General features: G+C 44.2%; 2 protein-coding genes across 5 annotated transcripts in view; one reads left to right on the top strand and one right to left on the bottom strand.

Annotated features, from left to right (window-relative positions):
• elmo3 (engulfment and cell motility 3) overlaps positions 1-8,501 on the top strand; it is a 54,086-nt gene extending 45,585 nt beyond the window's left edge. For all 3 annotated transcript variants that reach the window (XM_029759006.1, XM_029759007.1, XM_029759008.1), the window contains 5 exons: positions 5,138-5,250; positions 5,451-5,555; positions 5,706-5,785; positions 6,158-6,238; positions 6,482-8,501. In XM_029759006.1, the coding sequence (XP_029614866.1) occupies positions 5,138-5,250; positions 5,451-5,555; positions 5,706-5,785; positions 6,158-6,238; positions 6,482-6,694 (592 nt within the window). In that variant the 3' untranslated portion in view covers positions 6,695-8,501. The remainder of the gene's footprint in view (positions 1-5,137; positions 5,251-5,450; positions 5,556-5,705; positions 5,786-6,157; positions 6,239-6,481) is intronic.
• Positions 8,502-10,491: 1,990 nt separating this feature from the next.
• LOC115197455 (F-box/LRR-repeat protein 2-like) lies at positions 10,492-20,129 on the bottom strand. 2 transcript variants are annotated; one of them, XM_029759004.1, is made up of 9 exons: positions 19,166-20,129; positions 17,972-18,020; positions 14,332-14,433; positions 13,937-14,242; positions 13,183-13,842; positions 12,859-13,077; positions 12,465-12,677; positions 12,024-12,241; positions 10,492-11,858 (listed from the first exon to the last, which is right to left on the bottom strand). In XM_029759004.1, the coding sequence occupies exons 5-9, from the start codon at positions 13,321-13,323 to the stop codon at positions 11,690-11,692; spliced, it is 960 nt and encodes a 319-aa protein (XP_029614864.1). In that variant the 5' UTR covers positions 13,324-13,842; positions 13,937-14,242; positions 14,332-14,433; positions 17,972-18,020; positions 19,166-20,129; the 3' UTR covers positions 10,492-11,689. The 2 variants fall into 2 exon arrangements, with proteins under 2 accessions (XP_029614864.1, XP_029614865.1); XM_029759005.1 differs by lacking the exons at positions 14,332-14,433; positions 17,972-18,020; positions 19,166-20,129 and having other exon boundaries at positions 13,937-14,244.
• Positions 20,130-20,381: the final 252 nt, after the last annotated feature.

Below are 20,381 nucleotides of genomic sequence, written 5' to 3'. Positions count from 1 at the left end.
GCAGGCGATGTTGATGAGATGAGGATGCCCTGAGGAAGTTGATGAGTTTCATCATTGTATTCATCACTTCAGCATACTCTTCTGATAGATTGGTGCACAGGACAGACTGATGAATGCAGTGGTAAGCTGTGAGATCAGGGTTGTCCTCTTTCAGCCGTGCCACAGCTCCTCTTCCTGTCATGGCAGGGGCCCTGTCTGATGTGGTAGAGACCACTTGTTTTAGATCTATCCCCCTCTTTCTCAGCATCTCCTTTATGGCCATGTATACAGTGGGGGAAAAAAGTATTTGATCCCCTGCTGATTTTGTACGTTTGCCCACTGACAAAGAAAGGATCAGTCTATAATTTTAATGGTAGGTTTATTTGAACAGTGAGAGACAGAATAACAACAAAAATATCCAGAAAACCACATGTCAGAAATGTTATAAATTGATTTGCATTTTAATGAGGGAAATAAGTATTTGACCCCCTCTCAATCAGAAAGATTTCTGGCTCCCAGGTGTCTTTTATACAGGTAACGAGCTGAGATTAGGAGCACACTCTTAAAGGGAGTGCTCCTAACCGTAGCTTGTTACCTGTAAAAAAGACACCTGTCCACAGAAGCAATCAATCAATCAGATTCCAAACTCTCCACCATAGCAAAGACCAAAGAGCTCTCCAAGGAAGTCAGGGACAAGATTGTAGACAAGGCTGGAATGGGCTACAAGACCATCCCCAAGCAGCTTGGTGAGAAGGTGACAACAGTTGGTGCGATTATTCGCAAATGGAAGAAACACAAAATAACTGTCAATATCCCTCGGCCTGGGGCTCCATGCAAGATCTCACCTCATGGAGTTGCAATGATCATGAGAACGGTGAGGAATCAGCCCAGAACTACACGGGAGGATCTTGTCAATGATCTCAAGGCAGCTGGGACCATAGTCACCAAGAAAACAATTGGTAACCCACTACGCCGTGAAGGACTGAAATCCTGCAGCGCCCGCAAGGTCCCCCTGCTCAAGAATACATATACATGCCCGTCTGAAGTTTGCCAATGAACATCTGAATGACTCAGAGGACAACTGATGAAAGTGTTGTGGTCAGATGAGACCAAAATAGAGCTCTTTGACATCAACTCAACTCGCCGTGTTTGGAGGAGGAGGAATGCTGCCTATGACCCCAAGAACACCATCTCCACAGTCAAACATGGAGGTGGAAACATGCTTTGGGGGTGTTTTTCTGCTAAGGGGACAGGACAACTTCACAGCATCAAAGGGACGATGGACAGGGCCATGTACCGTCACATCTTGGGTGAGAACCTCCTTCCCTCAGCCAGGGCATTGAAAATGGGTCATGGATGGGTATTCCAGCATGACAATGACCCCAAACACACGGCCAAGGCAACAAAGGAGTGGCTCAAGAAGAAGCACATTAAGGTCCTGGAGTGGCCTAGCCAGTCTCCAGACCTTAATCCCATAGAAAATCTGTGGAGGGAGCTGAAGGTTCGAGTTGCCAAACATCAGCCTCGAAACCTTAATGACTTGGAGAAGATATGCAAAGAGGAGTGGGACAAAATCCCTCCTGAGATGTGTGCAAACCTGGTGGCCAACTACAAGAAACGTCTGACCTCTGTGATTGCCAACAAGGGTTTTGACACCAAGTACTAAGTCATGTTTTGCAGAGGGGTCAAATACTTATTTCCCTCATTATAATGCAAATCATTTTATAACATTTTTGACATGCGTTTTTCTGGATTTTTGTGTTATTATCTCACTGTTCAAATAAATCTACTATTAAAATTATAGACTGATCATTTCTTTGTAAGTGGGCAAATGTACAAAATCAGCAGGGGATCAAATACTTTTTTCCCCCACTGTATGTCCTTTCCTCTTGTATGTGTCTCGAGTGGTGTTACACCTAACAGGTCTTCACAGAATTCCTTCTTCTCTGTGTGGTAAAATCTAACATACACCAGAAGCTGGGCATTATCACTCACATCAGTAGATTCATCAACAGCTAATGCTCTGCAGGGTGCACTCCGAATAGCTTCACCAAGCTGTGTTAATACATCCTCTGTTAATATTTCACTCTTTCTTGCTGTTGTTGTACGTGGCATTGGGATTTGCTTGATCTTTTCACACAGCACGTCTTATTGTTTACCATCAAGTTTCAGCAACAGCATTCATGCACTCCATCACCACTCCCCCGTCAGTAAATGGCTTTTGGTGTTGACCCAAAATCCAAGCAATTTTATGTGAACATTCGTTTGCACGTTGTTGGGTAGTGAATGGATGGGAGAGGACTCTGGTGGACCGATCATACTGGGCTTTGAGTTCATTTATTTTGCGTGCCCTCACCTCAGACTGATGTGGATATATTTGCTGAAAAGATCTGTGCTTTGTCTCGTAGTGGCGCTTCACTTTGACACGGTCTCTGAACACGGTCTCTGAACACGGTCTCTGAACACGGTCTCTGAACACGGTCTCTGAACACGGTCTCTGAACATATCAGACAGAGTGATTTGACACTCGCTGCGGGAAGGATAAATGCATATTTGTCTGTCCACTTCTCTTTGAAAGCAACATTTTCTGTATCAACTTTCCTGACTTTTGTGCACGCCATTCTATAATTTCTCCCCTCGCTTCCGCTTCTCTCGCTGTCTCTCTCTCTGACAACATCAGTCTCCTAACATGCATTGTAAACATTCACTTTGATTGGCTGAGTTTCGTGACGTGATTTAAATAACACACGTGATTGGACAACACACAGTAGTATGGGGCGCTGTCTGGGACCTTCCCAGCTGCGCTTTACCAGCTCAGTATGTTAACATTGAAAAAAAGGGTTGCTTCATCAGTATTTAATTTAACAATTATTTATAAGAAATGTGTCAAAGTCCAGATAGAACCTTCACTCGGTCCGGACCCGGACCAAGGTCCGCCAATTGTGCACCTCTGCTATAAGCTGTCTCATCGTTGTCGGTGATCAGGCCTACCACTGTTGTGTCATTGGCAAACTTAATGGTGTTGTAGTCGTGCCTGGCCATGCAGTCATGAGTGAACAGGGAGCACAGGAGGGGACTGAGCATGCACCCCTGAGGGGCCACCTGGTTGAGGATCAGCATGGCAGATGTGTTGTTACCTACCCTTACCACCTGGGGGGGCGGCCCGTCAGGAATCCAGGATCCAGTTGCAGAGGGAGGTGTTTCGTCTCAGGGCCCTTAGCTTAGTGATGAGCTTTGAGGGCACTATGGTGTTGAACGCTGAGCTGTAGTCAATGAATAGCATTCTCACGTAGGTGTTCCTGTTGTCCAGGTGGGAAAGGGCAGTGTTGAGTACAATAAAGATTGCATCATTTGTGGATCTGTTGGGGCGGAATGCAAATTGGAGTTGGTCTAGAGTTTCTGGGATAATGGTGTTGATGTGAGCCATGACCAGCCTTTTTAAGCACTTCATGGTTACAGACGTGAGTGCTACGGGTCAGTAGTTATTTAGGCAGGTTACCTTAGTGTTCTTGGGCACAGGGACTATGGTGGTCTGCTTGAAACATGTTGGTATTACAGACTCAGTCAGGGACAGGTTGAAAATGTCAGTGAAGACACTTGCCAGTTGGTCCGCGCATGCTCGGAGTACACGTCCTGGTAATCCGTCTGGCCCTGCGGCCTTGTGAATGTTGACCTGTTTAAAGGGCTTACTCACATCAGCTACGGGGAGCGTGATCACACAGTTGTCCGGAACAGCTGGTGCTCTCATGCATGTTTCAGTGTTACTTGCCTCGAAGCGGGCATAGAAGCAATTTAGCTCATTTGGTAGTCTTGTGTCACTGGGCAGCTCACAGCTGTGCTTCCCTTTGTAGTCTGTAATAGTTTGCAAGCCCTGCCACATCAGACGAGCGTTGAAGCCGGTGTAGTACGATTCGATCTTAGTCCTGTATTGAAGCTTTGCTTGTTTGATGGTTCGTTGGAGGGCATAGCGGGATTTCTTATAAGCGTCAGGGTCCCGCTCCTTGAAAGCGGCAGCTCTACCCTTTAGCTCAGTGTGGATGTTGCCTGTAATCCATGGTTTCTGGTTGGGGTATGTACCTACGGTCACTGTTCGGACAACGTCATCGATGCACTTGTTGATGAAGCCTGTGACTGATGTGGTGTACTCCTCAATGCCATCGGAAGAATCCCGGAACATATTCCAGTTTGTGCTAGCAAAATAGTTCTGTAGCTTAGCATTTGCTTCATCTGACCAGTATGCAAGTGTGAATGAATGACCACCATTCTTCTCTGGTCCAGAATGCTTTCGACCCCTATGAAATCAGGGGTGTTGCTATACTTTGTCCTTGCTTTAGCAATGCAAGATACTCACTTATCAGTATCAGGTCAAATAAAGCTCATTGAATTGAATAGAATGATGTTGAGTGTGTTATGGGTATGGGAGAACTGGGACAAAAGTAACACTTTTAGTTTTCTTCCTAAATACTCAAAGATCGATTGAGCTAGAGAGACCATATTTTATGACAAACACGTATATATCTCCTCTGCCATTAGCAACTGTAATTTAATTTCTAGGGTAAATGAGTTGAAATTAAATAGACAGAGAACAGAACTACCGCAATGTTACTTTTGTACCTGCCGGCGGGGCAGGAGTAACACAGCCTTGGGACGGAAGTAACAGTTTGTGAGAAACGCACAATATCTGTCTTATATCCATGTTTCTGGTTTGTAATGCTCGTTACGTTCAACAAATGTACTACCAGCCATAATTTCATGTTTGTGTCGATTTGAATAATGAATTAACCATGCATCAATATCACAATGTTGTGCAGCCACAATATTTTGCCTTACAATATTAATTAGACTAAAATGGATGACATAGCTATATTAACCATCATTTTCTTGTCTCACTTTAATGGGAATGTAGTAGGATATGTTTCTCACCATTTTCATTGACTATTCATGCTTAGCCATAGCTCGGCCAGACATTGTAGGACTTTGCTGTTTTTTTTGCAGGCAGCTCGTCCTATGTATTAGGAACATACTGACTTCACTACGTCATTCTAGCTTCTGTCTTATCTGAGAAAATGAGTGCATTACTTTAGACCCATAGTACTTTCATCCTGGCTCTCCCCTACTTGCAGTGTGTGTGACTCTTTCTTTGTCTCTGCTCCTGCAGAGAGCTGAAGGAGCGTCTGAAGCCTGAGCTGTTGGAGCTGATTCGTCAGCAGAGACTGAACCGCCTGTGTCAGGGAACACTCTTCCGTAAGATCAGCAGCCGACGAAGACAGGGTGAGACTCCGCGCACCTCTACGAGGGGTGGACAGGCATTTACATTAGAAAGAGAGAGAAAAGTAAAAGGGGAAGGTACCAGGAGAGCCCAACCCCCAGTGAAAAATAGGGAGACGAATGAAGGATGGTAGATGAAGCGAGAAGAGACAGATGCCCTTTCTTTAATCATGCTGATGATTTGTTATTATTGGTCATTTCAGATAAGTTGTGGTACTGTCGTTTGTCACCCAATCACAAAGTCCTGCACTTTGGCGATGTGGAGGAGGACACAGAAACCCCCCCCATCGAGAGTCTCCAGGAGAAGAGTGAGTTATTAACAACAGCAACACTATGAGTAACTCTGTAACCTTCCATTGTAGCCTTGACACTCCTTTGACATCACTCTCTTGTCATTGGCTCTGTGTTCAAAGCTGAAGTGTGCCGCTAAACATGCTCTTCCGATTTTCCTCTCTCAGTTCCTGTTGCAGATATCAAAGCACTGCTGACAGGGAAAGACTGCCCTCACATGAAGGAGAATAAGGGCAAACAGACCAAGGTTTGTACGATAAGATATAAGGAATGGATATGTGTCTTCTGCTTTTATCCAACCCCCTCCCCCGGTATATACACCTACATACACATGGTCGGAGAGGCTGGAGCAGAGGCAGCGCAGCGCCCAATGAGAAATTTAGGGGGTTAAATTCCTTGCTCAATTGAACATCAGCAGAAGGTGGAACCTGAGATATTGATGCCAGCAACCCTCCAGTTGCCGGCTCACTGCCCGCTAGATTCCCCCCCCATCAGCATTGGCTACCACTGCCCTACTGACAACGTCCCCTGAACACTCCTTTGGCCCTACAGCTAATTTCCTCTTTCACACTATGTACCTGGCCCTCCATAAACTATGTTGTGCTGTGTCCTCCTGCAGGAAGGGTTGGACCTGGCTTTCAGCATCACTTATGACGTGGAGGAGTACAGCCTCAACTTTATCGCCTCATCCAGAACAGACGTGAGTAGTCATGTCACAGGACCTAGTGTCTGTATTGGCCACATAGATCCTTCTCCCACTCTCTTCCCAGAGTTAAATCACACATCTCTCTTTCTCTCTCTCTCTCTGTTTCTCTTTCTCTCTCAATTCAATAACTTAATTGGTGTGGAAATTTGAAGCATGTACAGTACATTGCCAAAGTAAACATAAAGTATAACAAAGATGGTCAAATAACAAGATGATCTCTCTGTCTCCCTCCTTCAGTTCTGCCTGTGGACAGATGGACTGAGCGTGCTCCTGGGGCGGGACATGAGTAGTGAATGCATGAGGAGTGAGCTGGATATCCTGCTTTCCATGGAGATCAAGCTCCGCCTCCTGGACCTGGAGAACGTTCCCATCCCAGACTGCGCCCCCCCGGTGCCCAAACCCCCCAGCAACTTCAACTTCTGCTACGACTTAAGCCAGGCTGAGCAGTAGGCCTGGAGAGAGGTCAAGGCATGGTAGAGGAGGAGACCTGGGGCCTGTTCAGGAGGATGTAACGTTACAGAATTTTCGGATAGAAATGCATGAAATAGAACATACATGATCATCTGTCCTATGGAATAGGGGCACATGTCAGTTCTATTCATTCTATTTCTATCTGCAATGTTCAGAAATGTTTCATGCCACTGAATGTACCCCAATAATGACCAAGCATGTGGACATAGCTAGATACACAGGAGGAACAGTGGCCTGGATGGACATAAAGATGATTTAAAGCAGAGGCAAAGGTGTCTTCTTATATGGGCGGAGTAATGTGGAAGACGAGAGGCTGAAGATGATTCCTTAGCTACTATTAGAGTGGTCATCTTTTTGGGTGTGGTCTGGGCACACAAGTGTATTGTAACTGTAGAAATGAAAAACAGAAAGGAAAACGCTGCACACTGCTGCTCCCAGGTGATATTTATTTATAACAACGTTTCAACCCTTAGGTCTTCATCAGGCATCCATATCCCAGGTGGGGGTGGAAGGTCCTATATATAGGGGCAGTTCTCAGTGACATCACAACCTGAAACAGGAGGTCAAAAATATATAACATAGGTTGACAATATTAACATTCGGTGTATCAAAATATATGATCATACACAATGTGATCAATATTTACAGTAATATATATATATATATATTACTGTAAATATATATATATATATATACACAAACAATATTCAATTAGGATAAAAAATATATATATAATTTGGATATTTTGAAACTATATAAACGGTTTTCAAGAAATTACCCACAAAATGAGAAGCTTCTGAAGGGAGTTATGTTTTCTATAGTTGAATGCATGATACTTTAGCATTACTTGTCTTCAGTGTTTCTGTCATTCGTACTTCGGTCTTCACCTCTCCATGGCTCCAGTCCTCTGTGTATTGTGTTTGGGCAGAGTTCATGTTTCATTTTGGTCATATCTGTGTTTTAAGTTTTTCTAGTTTTTCAACTTTTGGGGGGTTTTCCATAAACTGATAACTTTGTGAAACAGGCGGCATGACAGCTCTTCTGAACGTACTGAACCAAAGGATTGAAACAGAACAAAACAATACATATATATATATTTTTGCATATATATATATGCCTCTGAGACAGAATCACTTGTTTTGACGTTTACATTTTACATTTTTACATTTCAGTAATTTAGCAGACGCTCTTATCCAGAGCGACTTACAGCAGTAATTACAGTTAAGTGCCTTGCTCAAGGGCACATGGACCCTTGAGCACCTAGTTGACATGGTACTTAACAACTTGACCTCCTACACCAACAGAATCCTGTCTAGCAGATTGTAACGGGCTTTATTAGTCTTTACAGGATAGGTACAGTTTGGCATAGCACCAACCTTAAAGGGATTCTCTGGTACTTTTGTATACTTTTTAGACAGTAGTTCTGAAAGTAGCACCCATGAGCCAAAAGTGGTCCCCGAAAATTGCATAATACATCAAGTGCAGATATGTGTACCACGTCATTGCTCTCACTCTGCTGTGTATGATTCTTGCTAGTGGTCACTCAAATGGTGAAGGGGTCAATCTCATTAGCTGGAACTCGAATTGCTAGGGGACTGGCCCACAAGGGGGAAAATGGCGCAGATAGTATCGCCGAGTTAAGGTTGGTTCAAAAATTCTCTGTGCTATGCCAAACAGTACTTATTCTGTAATGGCTAATGGAGCATCACATTAGCCTGTTACAATCTGCTAGCTAACAGAATCCTTACTTCCTGTTCTAAAGTGGTACTTTAATAATTTGAAGACAGAAACAAGAAAATAGAGATAACCGAGATAATCAGGCTCCAAGCCTGGTAGAATCCCTATTTATAATATATGAGATATCCTGTATATGTACAGTGCCTTCGGAAAGTATTCAGACCCAGTGACTTTTTCCACAATTTATTATGTTACAGACTTATTCTAAAATGAATTAAATATTTTTTCTTCGCATCAATCTACACACAATACCCCATAATGACAATACGAAAACAGGTTTTTAGACATTTTTGCAAATGTATTAAAAATAAAAAACAGAAATACCTTATATGCATAAGTATTCAGACCCTTTGCTATGAGACTCGAAATTGAGCTCCGGTGAATCCTGTTTCCATTGATCATCCTTGATGTTTCTACAACTTGATTGGAGTCCACCTGTGATAAATTCAATTGATTGGACATGATTTGGAAAGGCACACACCTGTCTATATAAGGTCCCACAGTTGACAGTGAATGTCAGAGCAAAAACCAAACCATGAGGTCGAAGGAATTAGCCGTAAAGCTCCAAGACAGGATTGTGTCGAGACACTGATCTGGGGAAGGGTACCAAAAACAATTCTGTAGCATTGAAGGTGCCCAAGTACACAGTGGCCTCCATCATTCTTAAATGGAACTTTGGAACCACCAAGACTCTTCTTAGAGCTGGCCGCCCGGCCAAACTGAGCAATCGGGGCAGAAGGGCCTTGGTAAGGGAGGTGACCAAGAACCCAATGGTCACTCTGTGGAGATGGGAGAACCTTCCAGAAGGACAACCATCTCTGCAGCACTCCACCAGTCAGGCCTTTATGGTAGAGTGGCCAGACGGAAGCCACTCCTCAGTAAAAGGAACATGACAGCCTGCTGGGTGTTTGCCAAAAGGCACCTAAAGACTCTCAGACCATGAGAAACAAGATTATCTGGTCTGATGAAACCAAGGTTGAACTCTTTGGCCTGAATGCCAAGCGTCACATCTGGAGGAAACCTGGCACCATCCCTACGGTGAAGCATGGTGGTGGCAGCATCATGCTGTGGGGATGTTTTTCAGGGACTGGGAGACTAGTCAGGATCGAGGCAAAGATGAACGGAGCAAAGTACAGAGAGATCCTTGATGAAGACCTGCTCCAGACCTCAGACTGGGGACAACGACCCTAAGCATACAGCCAAGACAACGCAGGAGTGGCTTCGGGACAAGTCTCTGAATGTCCTTGAGTGGCCCAGCTAGAGCCCGATCTAACATCTCTGGAGACCTGAAAATAGCTGTGCAGCAACACTCCCCATCCAACCTTACAGAGCTTGAGAGGATCTGCAGAGAAGAATGGTAGAACCTCCCCAAATACAGGTGTGCCAAGCTTGTAGTGTCCTACCCAAGAAGACTTGATTCTGTAATCATTGCCAAAGGTGCTTCAACAAAGTACTGAGTAAAGGGTCTGAATACTTATGTAAATGTAATATTTCAATTTTAAATGTTTTTTATTTGTCATTATGTGGTATTGTGTGTAGATTGATGAAAAAAATGATTTATTCAATTTTAGATTAAGGCTGTAACGTAACAAAATGTGAAAAAAGTTAAGGGGTCTGAACACTTTCCGAAGGCACTGTATGTGCAGATAGCATTTTAATTAGTTCCATTTGCTCATGAGCCCTTTGATGAGAATACCTCAGAGATACTCACATGGGCTGATGATCATGATTGATCTTCTGTACGTTTTATTTAAGGTTGCCATAAGGTTTGATGGCTAACATTCAAACGGTTCTGTCTTAGGCAATGGGCTTTTGTGCTTTTATTGGTGTTGAGAGCTTGATCAATGATACAATCACCTTCCATATGCTCTTTATTGTAGGTACTATTCAAGCTACAGATAAGGTAGCTTAAGATACAGATAATGTAGCTTAGGTACAGATAAGTATTTTGTATCACTGACAAATGATTTAGCTTCAAGCACCATATATTTATCTCTGCTATTAATACATTTTGCCTGGTAACCTTTTTTGCTCTGGAGCTGAGGGCAAAGGCTCTTAAAGGTCCATTATGAATTTCAGTCCATATTAAATGGATATTAGTTCAACATTGATATTGTTGTAGGGTACTTGGGCTTTATTTTCATGACAATATGAATGATTCTGATAAATAAATCTGACCTCATCAAATTTTACTGTAATATATTGTAAAACAGTAAACAAATGTCCTATCAGTATGGTGGATTTTCAACTTTTCATATTCAAAATCTCAATGGCCAGTGAGACGGGTGAAAAGGTAAACTCATAATAATGGATTTTTGTAGCCAGTGATCTGGGCTTCTCTGAAATTTGGGGTGATTTTGCTGTTCATTGCAAGTGTGTTCATGTTAAACACACAATAATCTCCATGGTAACCCCTAATTTATGCTTTACTAAGATTAGGGTTGACATGAATAAATATGATTTATACAGATTGTCTTTGTCTAGCTTGGTTCATGGTCTGGTGGAATTGTAGAATAAACAAATCTACTCCAACTCATTGATGATTCCAAGCAACAGATAAACGAGATAAATGTACATTTATTGATGGAATTAAATATTCAATAAATACATATATACTTTTACACAAATAAATATTTTAACTATTTTGCAGTGTTAAATTAAGTTGAATACAAAATGACTTAAGCCTGCTCAACTAAAAACGTGATGATTAAGGGCCAGGGTTCTCAGACACAGATTAATTCTGGTCCTAGACTAGATAAAATACTTTATTAGTCCATACAGGATGGAAATTTGTCTTCTGCTTTCCCCCCCCCAACCTCTCTCACACATATACACATTAGGTTGGAGGGGCTGGAGCAGACTAAGGCCAGGATGTAATCTGATCGTGCTTTGTCTGCTAAGCACCTTTTGAAGGCAATGTTCCCGCATTCGCGAGATCGCATTCACGGTAAATGCTCCATATGCTCCAATGAATCCTGGCCTAAAATGCACTTACATGGGAGTTTCTCCAATGAGAAGGATTTTTAATCCAGCACTTGACAATTTGAGTCTAAGAAATTGGCTCTATGAGTCCTACTAAGTGTCTAACTGCTGGAACCTGCCAGTTTTAGGGTTTACATGGGTTTGAAACTAAGATAAACTACTGAATCTATTACAAATAAACTCTGGATAATAGGTGCAGGTAGGTGCGTAATGCAATTACTGAAATGTGATTCAAGCAGCTGGAGAGAGAAGAAATCAGAGTAGGAGGGTCAGGTCAGCTCCACCCACAAAGCGGCAGTGGACGTTCTCTATGAATGGAAGCTGTGATTGAAGGAGCTCAACCGTTGTTAGGGAGATGTGTTTACACATGGAGATGTCCAGTGTCCGCAGTCTCTTACAGTGTTGGACGAGCATGGATAGAGACCTGTGGGAGCATAAGTTTACTGCTGTCACACACTGATATACAGATAACATAATTTATTTATCACAGTCTAGTTCTAGTTACTCAACTTTAACAATGCTTCACTGTTTCATAGTATTGGCATAGTTTCACATTCTGTCTGTGTGTATGTTGGTGTGTGTGTCTCACCTATCTGTGAGTGCATTGCAGCAGGACAGGTAGAGGTGCTGCAGCCTGGCGAGATAAGGGGCGGCACGGGTGATACCCTGGTCACTAATGTGTGGGCAGTGGCTGAGTTCCAGGCTGGTGAGGCTGTGGCAGTGGTAGGCCACTGACGCCAGGCTGTCATCACTGATCTCAGGCAGCATGGAGAGAGAGAGGCGCTGGAGGTCTGGATAACACAGCACCTGCTCACAACAACAAAGGCCCGGTTAACTAGGGTTCCCCATTCAATGGACACAGGACATCAACCACTCAATCACTTTATGGAGTTTTTCCTAACCTGACCAGGAAAAACTATTGGCATTGATAATAACCTAAAACTAGGGCCAATAGTTAATCCCGCCTCATCAGGAAAAACTCCTAGCCTTAACCATAGCCTGTATATATATATTCTCATGGGAATCCCACCTGTGTGATGCTGCTGTCAGTGAGTTTGGAGCAGGCAGACAAGTCGAGGTCCTGGAGGCTCCTGAGGGCCAGCAGTGAGGCCCCCTCCTGTTCCCTGAACACCCCCAGGTCCTCGTCCGTCACCAGCCGAGGCTTCTCTTGGAAGGGCACGCTGGGAGGTCGGAAGAAACCCATGTTCCCAAAGGTACGGGTGAAGCTGGACCCCTTGGACTCCTGCAAGGAGTCAAGATGAGAGGTTGAAGGTCAGATAACGGTCAGGGGAGCATGGTCGTACTAAGCTACATTGGTGGTAACCTGAATGGTAACCTGAATATAAGCACAGAAAAGACCAGGTAGTCTTCTTATATCCTATTCCCAAGACTTCTACACTTTTCCCAACCCAGCCCTCTCTCACCATTTCTTTGTTAGGCTCACTCTCCTTGGTGGGCTCCACCATGTCCAGCAGCCCCCAGTCTGTGATCTCCTTGCACCAGCCCAGTCGCAGAACCACAAGCCCGGGAAGGTAGGTGGCGATAGCACCCACACTCAGGTCTATGAGGTAGATGCAGAAGGTGAGGTCCAGCTCCCTCAAACTGGAGCCCAGCAGCTGAGCCAGAGAGAACACAGCCAGGTCCTGAGAGAGAGGGGATACAAAGGAGCATGAGGAATAATGTCCTGATAAACATTTCATTCTATAAATGAGAAATCCTGAAAGAGATAGAACAGCACACACACTGACCCTGATATAGGTGCAGCTCTTGAGGCTGAGGGTCTCCAGCCGTGCCCTGGGCTCCGGGGCAGAGAGCCCTTTCACTATCTCGGCCCAACTGACGTGCAGGCACTCGGAGAGATCCAGGGTCCTCAGCTCCGGCAGCACCATCAAGTCAGCCTTTATCCGTCACCTTCTAGTCCCGGGACAGAGAGAGGAGCCAGAGGCCCTTCAGGTCTAGGGCCACAGCTTGTACAGCCCGGCTGGTGAGCTCTGTGCAGGCGCTGAGGTCCAGGATCTGAAGGCCAGGCTGGTGCTTACAGAGCACCTCCACAGAGTAGTGCGTCAGCTCTTTACAGCCCCGCAGACGCAGCTCTTCCAGAGACAGGCCCTCCACCTGGGCCACAGAGCGCAGCGACTCTTGTGTGATGCTGGTTCTGCTCAGGTCCAGCCAGTGCACTGTGGAGGCCTGCTCCGGCAGCAGCCTGTGGAGGCTCCGTAGGGAGAGTAGAGCAGAGGAGTCAGGCTCTACAGGGCAGCCACGGATGGGTCAAACTCAAAGGTGATGTGGCATCCAGCCAGGGCGATACGGCGTAATCTGGGAGTGCAGCCTGTTAGCCGGTTAAAGGTGAGGTCTGATAGGTAGCGCAGGTCAGAGAGATTCAGTTCCTTAAAACCTGCTAAAGCTACCTGAACCAAGGAAAAGGACAAACTAATTTAAAAACTGGCATGTGTAAAAAAAAAAAGAATAATTAGAAAAAGAATCATCATCATCGTGTCCAACCTCCAGGGTCTGACCAGCTGGCGGTGTTCCTCTCTTGACAGGAAGGCTCCAGACATGAAGAGGCTGTCTAGGCCACTGAGGTCCAGCCTGCGCAGGGCCAGGAGGGAAGACTGTCACGCTGCTCCCAGGCAGGGCTAGGCTCTCCAGCCGAGGGCCCAGGTGAAGCCCTATCTCCTGCAGCACAGCCCGGGACATACTGGAGCCATCCAGGTGGCTGATGGCCAGGCTGCAGCTGGAACGCCTACTGAGGCCCCCGATCAGATCCAGGGAGGAGATAGAGGCTTGGAACTTGAAGGTGAGATTCCTCTGGAAAGTGGAGTCAGAGTTAGGCTTAGCCTACTTGTGAGATTGATGAAGTTAATCTCACTAAGGGGAATTGTGGAATAGAGTAGTACCTGAAATTGGAGGTCTTGGCTGGCATCATACCAGCTCCTGCAGACCAGAGAGGCTTCCTTTCTGTCCGAAGCTTTGAGGAAACTCAGAATGTATGTGATGATCTGGACAGGAAGTTAATCAGGGTAGGACAATCAGGTCTTTTACAACAGTTTTATCATAGGATAAATCCATTTGAATTTAATCACTTTTTGACAGCACCCCTTTTTATTTGAATGAAACCTTCCATACATATTTACCCATTGCAGAAGTGCAAAACATTCAAGAGATAAAAGTGCTCAAAGTTGACCCATTTCGCATACCATACCATGAGACATCCATGTCTTCATCACTATAAAAGATCAACAGTTGAGATTGATATCATTTAAAAGCTTACAAACAGGATTGGCAAACTATATATTATAATTTCTGGAAAAAAATGTTTAGTAAAATATTTATTTTTTTAGCAAATATCTAAAACGCGTAAACATATGTTGTAGCTTAGACCCTATTTCACATCATGTGAGGTTTTTGTTTTGTGCCCGCCATCGGTTGAGACAGTAGAGGACTGCTGATATCTTTTGTCTTTATCTGCTGTTGTCTAGTACTGTCTTTTTGCTAGCTAGGGCCATCTACTTTAAAGCTGCAATATGTCACTTTTTGGGCAACCCAACCAAATTCACATAGAAATGTGAGTAATAGATCTGTCATTCTCATTGAAAGCAAGTCTAAGAAGCGGTAGATCTGTTCTATGTGCGCTATTTCCATGCTTCCCATTCTTACATTTAGTATTTGCATCTTTTACTTTCGGTTTTGTACACCAGCTTCAAACAGCTGAAAATCCAATATTTTTGCTTATTGAAAATATATTTCACAGTAGTTTAGATTGTACAATGATTCTCTACACTATGAATTGCTTGTTTTGTCACATGAGCTGAAATTAGGCGAACAATTAGAATTTTTGAAACCAGGAAATAGAGAAGCGATTTCTGCATATTGAACCTTTAAGGGCTGCCTGTCTTCCTTGTAGCCGATTTGGTGTGTGAACTGCTGACTGCTCATGACCTGTAGATGATTGTTGACACATCAACCAGGATAAAGGGGCAGGGCAATTTGTGACTGTTGTCGTTTTGGTAATTAGTGACTGTTAGAGGGGGAGTGGTTGCTCCTCTCCTTCGCAATCAGCAATTAGGACCGGGAGACATGCTCTTCACCTTTGCAAGGCAATTAATAATTAGTACTTCAGTCTCCCCTTTTTTATCAGCAGCCTCGTCGCAAAACTAAGGCCGTCACTGAAATAGACGGTTCTGCCAAGTTGTTTGAGGAAGGCTCCACACCACTCTCTCACTTGAGTATCTTACCAAGTTATTTTCAGATGATCTCATTTTGCTCTTTTGTAGCTTTCGTAACTGTGTTTTCTATACCTGTTCGCTTTACAGACGCTCCCCACCCCTGGGCTGCAACATTTCTCATTTAGTGAACCCTGTACGCACAACCCATGTGGAATTCCTGATCTCTGGCAGCATTTGGAACTGACGATCTGCAGTCAAGAACACAGAGTTCATCTCAGCCTATGCTGCCCTTCAGTTCCTTTACTTTTTGGATCACCCCAGAGCACTCTGCTACTCCAGCTGCTCTCTCTTCATTTATGTTTTTCTCTCATAGTCCGAGAGCAGTTGGTCATCGCTGTGGTGGTACAGGGCTACTCATTTCTCCTAAGTAGAGATTCTCTTTTCACCCTCTCTCACCTGTCCACCTCGTTTGAATTCCAAGCTGTCACTGTCACTTGTCCACTCAAGATTAACATTGTCATCTATTGCCCACCAGGCACCCTTAGAGAGTTCCTCAATGAGCTTGACACCTTAATAAGCTAATTTCCTGACGATGGCTCACTGCTGTTCGTACATGGCAACTTCAACCTACCGACGTCTGCCTTCAATTGATTTCTTTCCAAATCTTTCTTTCCCCTCCTTGCCTCCTTTGACCTCACCTTTTCCAAGTCCCCTCCCTCTCACAAGGCAGGCAATACGCTTGTCCTAAACTTTACTACAGGCTCTTTGCCTACTAATCTACAGGCTCTTCGTCCTCTTGCCCCTCCAGGTCTCTGATCACTACTTTGTTTCCTTTTCTGTCGCCCTCTCCTCCAACCCTAGCATGTCAGCCCCTACCCAGATTGTCATGCACCGTCACAATCTTCGCTCTCTCTCCCAGTACTCTATCCTCTTCTATTCTATCATCTCTCCCTTCTGCTAAATCCTTCCCCCTCCGGTCTCCTGATTCTACCTCTTCGACCCTACTCTCATTTTACATTTACATTTTAGTCATTTAGCAGACGCTCTTATCCAGAGTGACTTACAGTAGTGAATGCATACATTTCATAAAACATTTTTTTTTCGTACTGTCCTCCCTTTACGCATCCTATGAATCGCACTGTCCCCTTTTCTCCCAGCCGGCTCGTTCCTCCCCTCCTACTCCGTGGCTGAGTAACAAATTGCAAACTTACAGAACAGGGTAAGTTCTGCAAAGGACCTTGTGAAGATGCTGGAGGAAACAGGTACAAAAGTATCTATATCCAAAGTAAAATGAGTTCTATTTCGACATAACCTGAAAGGCCGCTCAGCAAGGAAGAAGCCACTGCTCCAAAACCACCATAAAAAAGCCAGACTACGATTTGCAACTGCACATGGGGACAAAGATCGTACTTTTGGAGAAATGTCCTCTGGTCTGCTGAAACAAAAATAGAAATGTTTGGCCATAATGACCATCATTATGTTTGGAGGAAAAAGGGGGACGCTTGCAAGCTGAAGAACACCATCCCAACTGTGAAGCACGGGGGTGACAGCATCATGTTGTGTCGGTGCTTTGCTGCAGGAGGGACTGGTGCACTTCACAAAATAGATGGCATCATGAAGATGGAAAATTATATCGATATATTGAAGCAACATCTCAAGACATCAGTCAGGAAGTTAAAGCTTGGTTGCAAATGGGTCTTCCAAATGGACAATGACCCCAAGCATGCTTCCAAAGTTGTGGCAAAATGGCTTAAGGACGACAAAGTCAAGGTATTGGAGTGGCTGTTATAACCAGTTTTAACAGTTGCAGCCAACAGTATTTTTCATGGACAACATGTTTGTGGCCTCCATCTTCTGTTAATACACGGGTGTTCAGCGAAGCAGGTAGCTAACTATTTTAGCACAGGTAACTCTGTTTTCCCTAAACAAATGCTGTAACATGGAAATATGGCGGTGTGGTGAATCCTAAACCTAAACTTATAAAAAGGTGTGTATTAATTAAACATTTTAGTTTTTTTATTATTATTTCTCACTGATGTGAAAGATAAGGTTCATATGCTTTCAAAACCATACCACAAGCTATACATTATAATGTTCAACCCGAGCGTAGGGTTCTTAACGAAACTCCCCCATACAGAATTTGCCTTTGTCCAACGACTCGTGTAATGTAATGGAACAGAGTCATGTTTAAGGGCTACTTTACCTACTGAATGTTTAGGCATTCAGGTCAAAAAGTCACTTTCTGACCACTTCTTCCATGGGCAAACATGTATGGAAAGTTAAAAATGTTTTATCAACATATGCTACATGATAACACATATCGAGTTGTCAAGACAACCAAAGCATTGACAACCACATCATTGACACTGACTTTTTATTTCACCTTTATTTAACCAGGTAGGCCAGTTGAGAACTGCGACCTGGCCAAGATAAAGCAAAGCAGTGCGACACAAACAACACAGAGTTATACATGGGATAAACAAATGTACAGTCAATAACACAATAGAAAATCTATATACAGTGTGTGCAAATGTAGTAAGATTAGGGAGGTAAGGCAATAAATAGGCCATAGTGGCAAAATGATTACAATTTAGCAATTAACCACTGGAGTGATAGATGTGCAGAAGATGAATGTGCAAGTAGAGATACTGGGGTGCAAAGGAGCAAAAAAATAAATGACAATATGGGGATGAGGTAGTTGGGTGTGCTATTTACAGATTGGCTGTGTACAGGTACAGTGATCGGTAAGCTGCTCTGACAGCTGATGCTTAAAGTTAGTGAGGGAGATATGAGTCTCCAGCTTCAGTGATTTTTGCAATTCATTTCAGTCATTGGCAGCAGAGAACTGGAAGGAAAGGCGGCCAAAGTAAGAGTTGGCTTTGGGGGTGACGTGCTATGGGTGGGTGCTGCTATGGTGACCAGTGAGCTGAGATAAGGCGGGGCTTTACCTAGCAAAAACTTATAGATGACCTGGATCCAGTGGGTTTGGCGACGAATATGAAGCGAGGGCCAACCAAAGAGAGCATACAGGTCGCAGTGGTGGGTAGTATATGGGGCTTTGATGACAAAACGTATGGCACTGTGATAGACTGCATCCAATTTGCTGAGTAAAGTGTTGGAGGCTATTTTGTAAATGACATCACCGAAGTCAAGGATCGATAGGATAGTCAGTTTTATGATGGTATGTTTGGCAGCATGAGTGAAGAGGAAGCCGATTCTCGATTTAATTTTGGATTGGAGATACTTAATGTGAGTCTGGAAGGAGAGTTTACAGTCTAACCAGACACCCAGGTATTTGTAGTTGTCCACTTATTCTAAGTCAGAACCGTCCAGAGTAGTGATGCTGGACGGGCGGGCGGGCAGGTGCGGGCAGCGATCGGTTGAAGAGCATGCATTTAGTTTTACTTGTATTTAAGAGCAGTTGGAGGCCACGGAAGGAGAGTTGTATGGTATTGAAGCTCGTCTGGAGGTTTGTTGTCACAGTGTCCAAAGAAGGACTGACATTAACTGAGTTATAAAATAGCAATTTTAGCAATGAAGTAGGCTACTAGCCTATTAGTCTTACCTCAAGAGGTAACTCAAGCGTTTCCATGGTTATTTCAGATGCCAAATCATATCCTTGGATTACACGATTGAGTTTAGTCCTTTATCGCTACAACATCAAGTTCTGTCAACTAACGTTACCGGTAGCTAACATTAGCTAGATCGCTTCCTCACTGGCTAGTTAATCATTAACGTTAGCTCTTGAGAGTTTCATTCATTCACGTCCCAATCAGACCTGGTTTGACAAGTTGACCTCAGTTGATGCATTTCAAATATTGTTTACACTTCAACAATAGTTGAATAATTTAGAGCACGAAGATGTCATCACCCTCTTTACTTGGCAATGTACAGATGGTCCATCAGCTGACTGCAGATGAAAACAAACCCTATGATGTCACACTAAAACCAAGGGGCTCTTTGGGTAACGTAGTTGTTCACTGCTTTATTATTTTATTTTCTCTGCATCATTTTAAGACTCACATCAAATATTGTCTATTGTATTGACAAGATAGTCAAGTGACCGAAATACATGTCCTCCATAGAGATCCTATTAAATTACTAGATGGGCTATGTCATAAACCCTCAACGGTCCAGAATGGGGTGAAAATTGCACCCATAGAAATCCAAACCAGTCTAATATGGGAGGCGCATAAAGATGGCCCCTGTTTGTGGGTGCCTTCAAGACAATGCCTGTTGAGGCATTGCAGGTGGATAGTGGGGAACTGTCACTGAGGATAAGGCGGGACAAACTTGTGTACTGGGTGAGGTTGAAAGGGAGTTCAGAAGGACATCCTGCAGTCACGGTGAAGAGGGGGTAAGCAGAAGGCGTACGGGTGGACAATCAGGCAGAAGGTGGTAGAATATGGACTGGGGGAGAGAGAGAGGGCCAGCTGTTTCTGAAACCAAGTGTAGATGAGGACATGATTGAGGGCAGGAGGCTGAAGAAATTTGGCTTGTCACCGAAAACACTCACAAACTTTTACAGATGCCCAATCGAGAGCTGTCGGGCTGTATCACCGCCTGGTATGGCAACTGCTCTGCCCACAACCGTAAGGCTCTCCAGAGGGTAGTGAGGTCTGCACAACGCATCACCGGGGGCAAACTACCTGCCCTCCAGGACACCTACAGCACCTGATGTCACAGGAAGGCCAAAAAGATCAAGGACAACAACCACCTGAGCCACTGCCTGTTCACCCCTCTATCATCCAGAAGGCGAGGTCAGTACAGGTGCATCAAAG

Source organism: Salmo trutta, chromosome 7, assembly GCF_901001165.1.
Source record: "Salmo trutta chromosome 7, fSalTru1.1, whole genome shotgun sequence".
In the NCBI taxonomy this organism is placed as follows: Eukaryota; Metazoa; Chordata; class Actinopteri; order Salmoniformes; family Salmonidae; genus Salmo; species Salmo trutta.
Note: the sequence above shows the minus strand (reverse complement) of the source record. Positions and strands in the feature narration are given on the sequence as shown.

Bases quoted from the DNA above. Each gene is read 5' to 3' on its own strand.
- LOC115197455 (XM_029759004.1), bottom strand. From the start codon at position 13,323: ATGGTGCTGCCGGAGCTGAGGACCCTGGATCTCTCCGAGTGCCTGCAC. The intron at 12,678-12,858 runs GTGAGAGAGGGC...GACTCCTTGCAG, and splicing joins GTGAGCCTAACAAAGAAATG to GAGTCCAAGGGGTCCAGCTT. The intron at 11,859-12,023 runs GTGAGACACACA...ATGCTCCCACAG, and splicing joins TGCAATGCACTCACAGATAG to GTCTCTATCCATGCTCGTCC.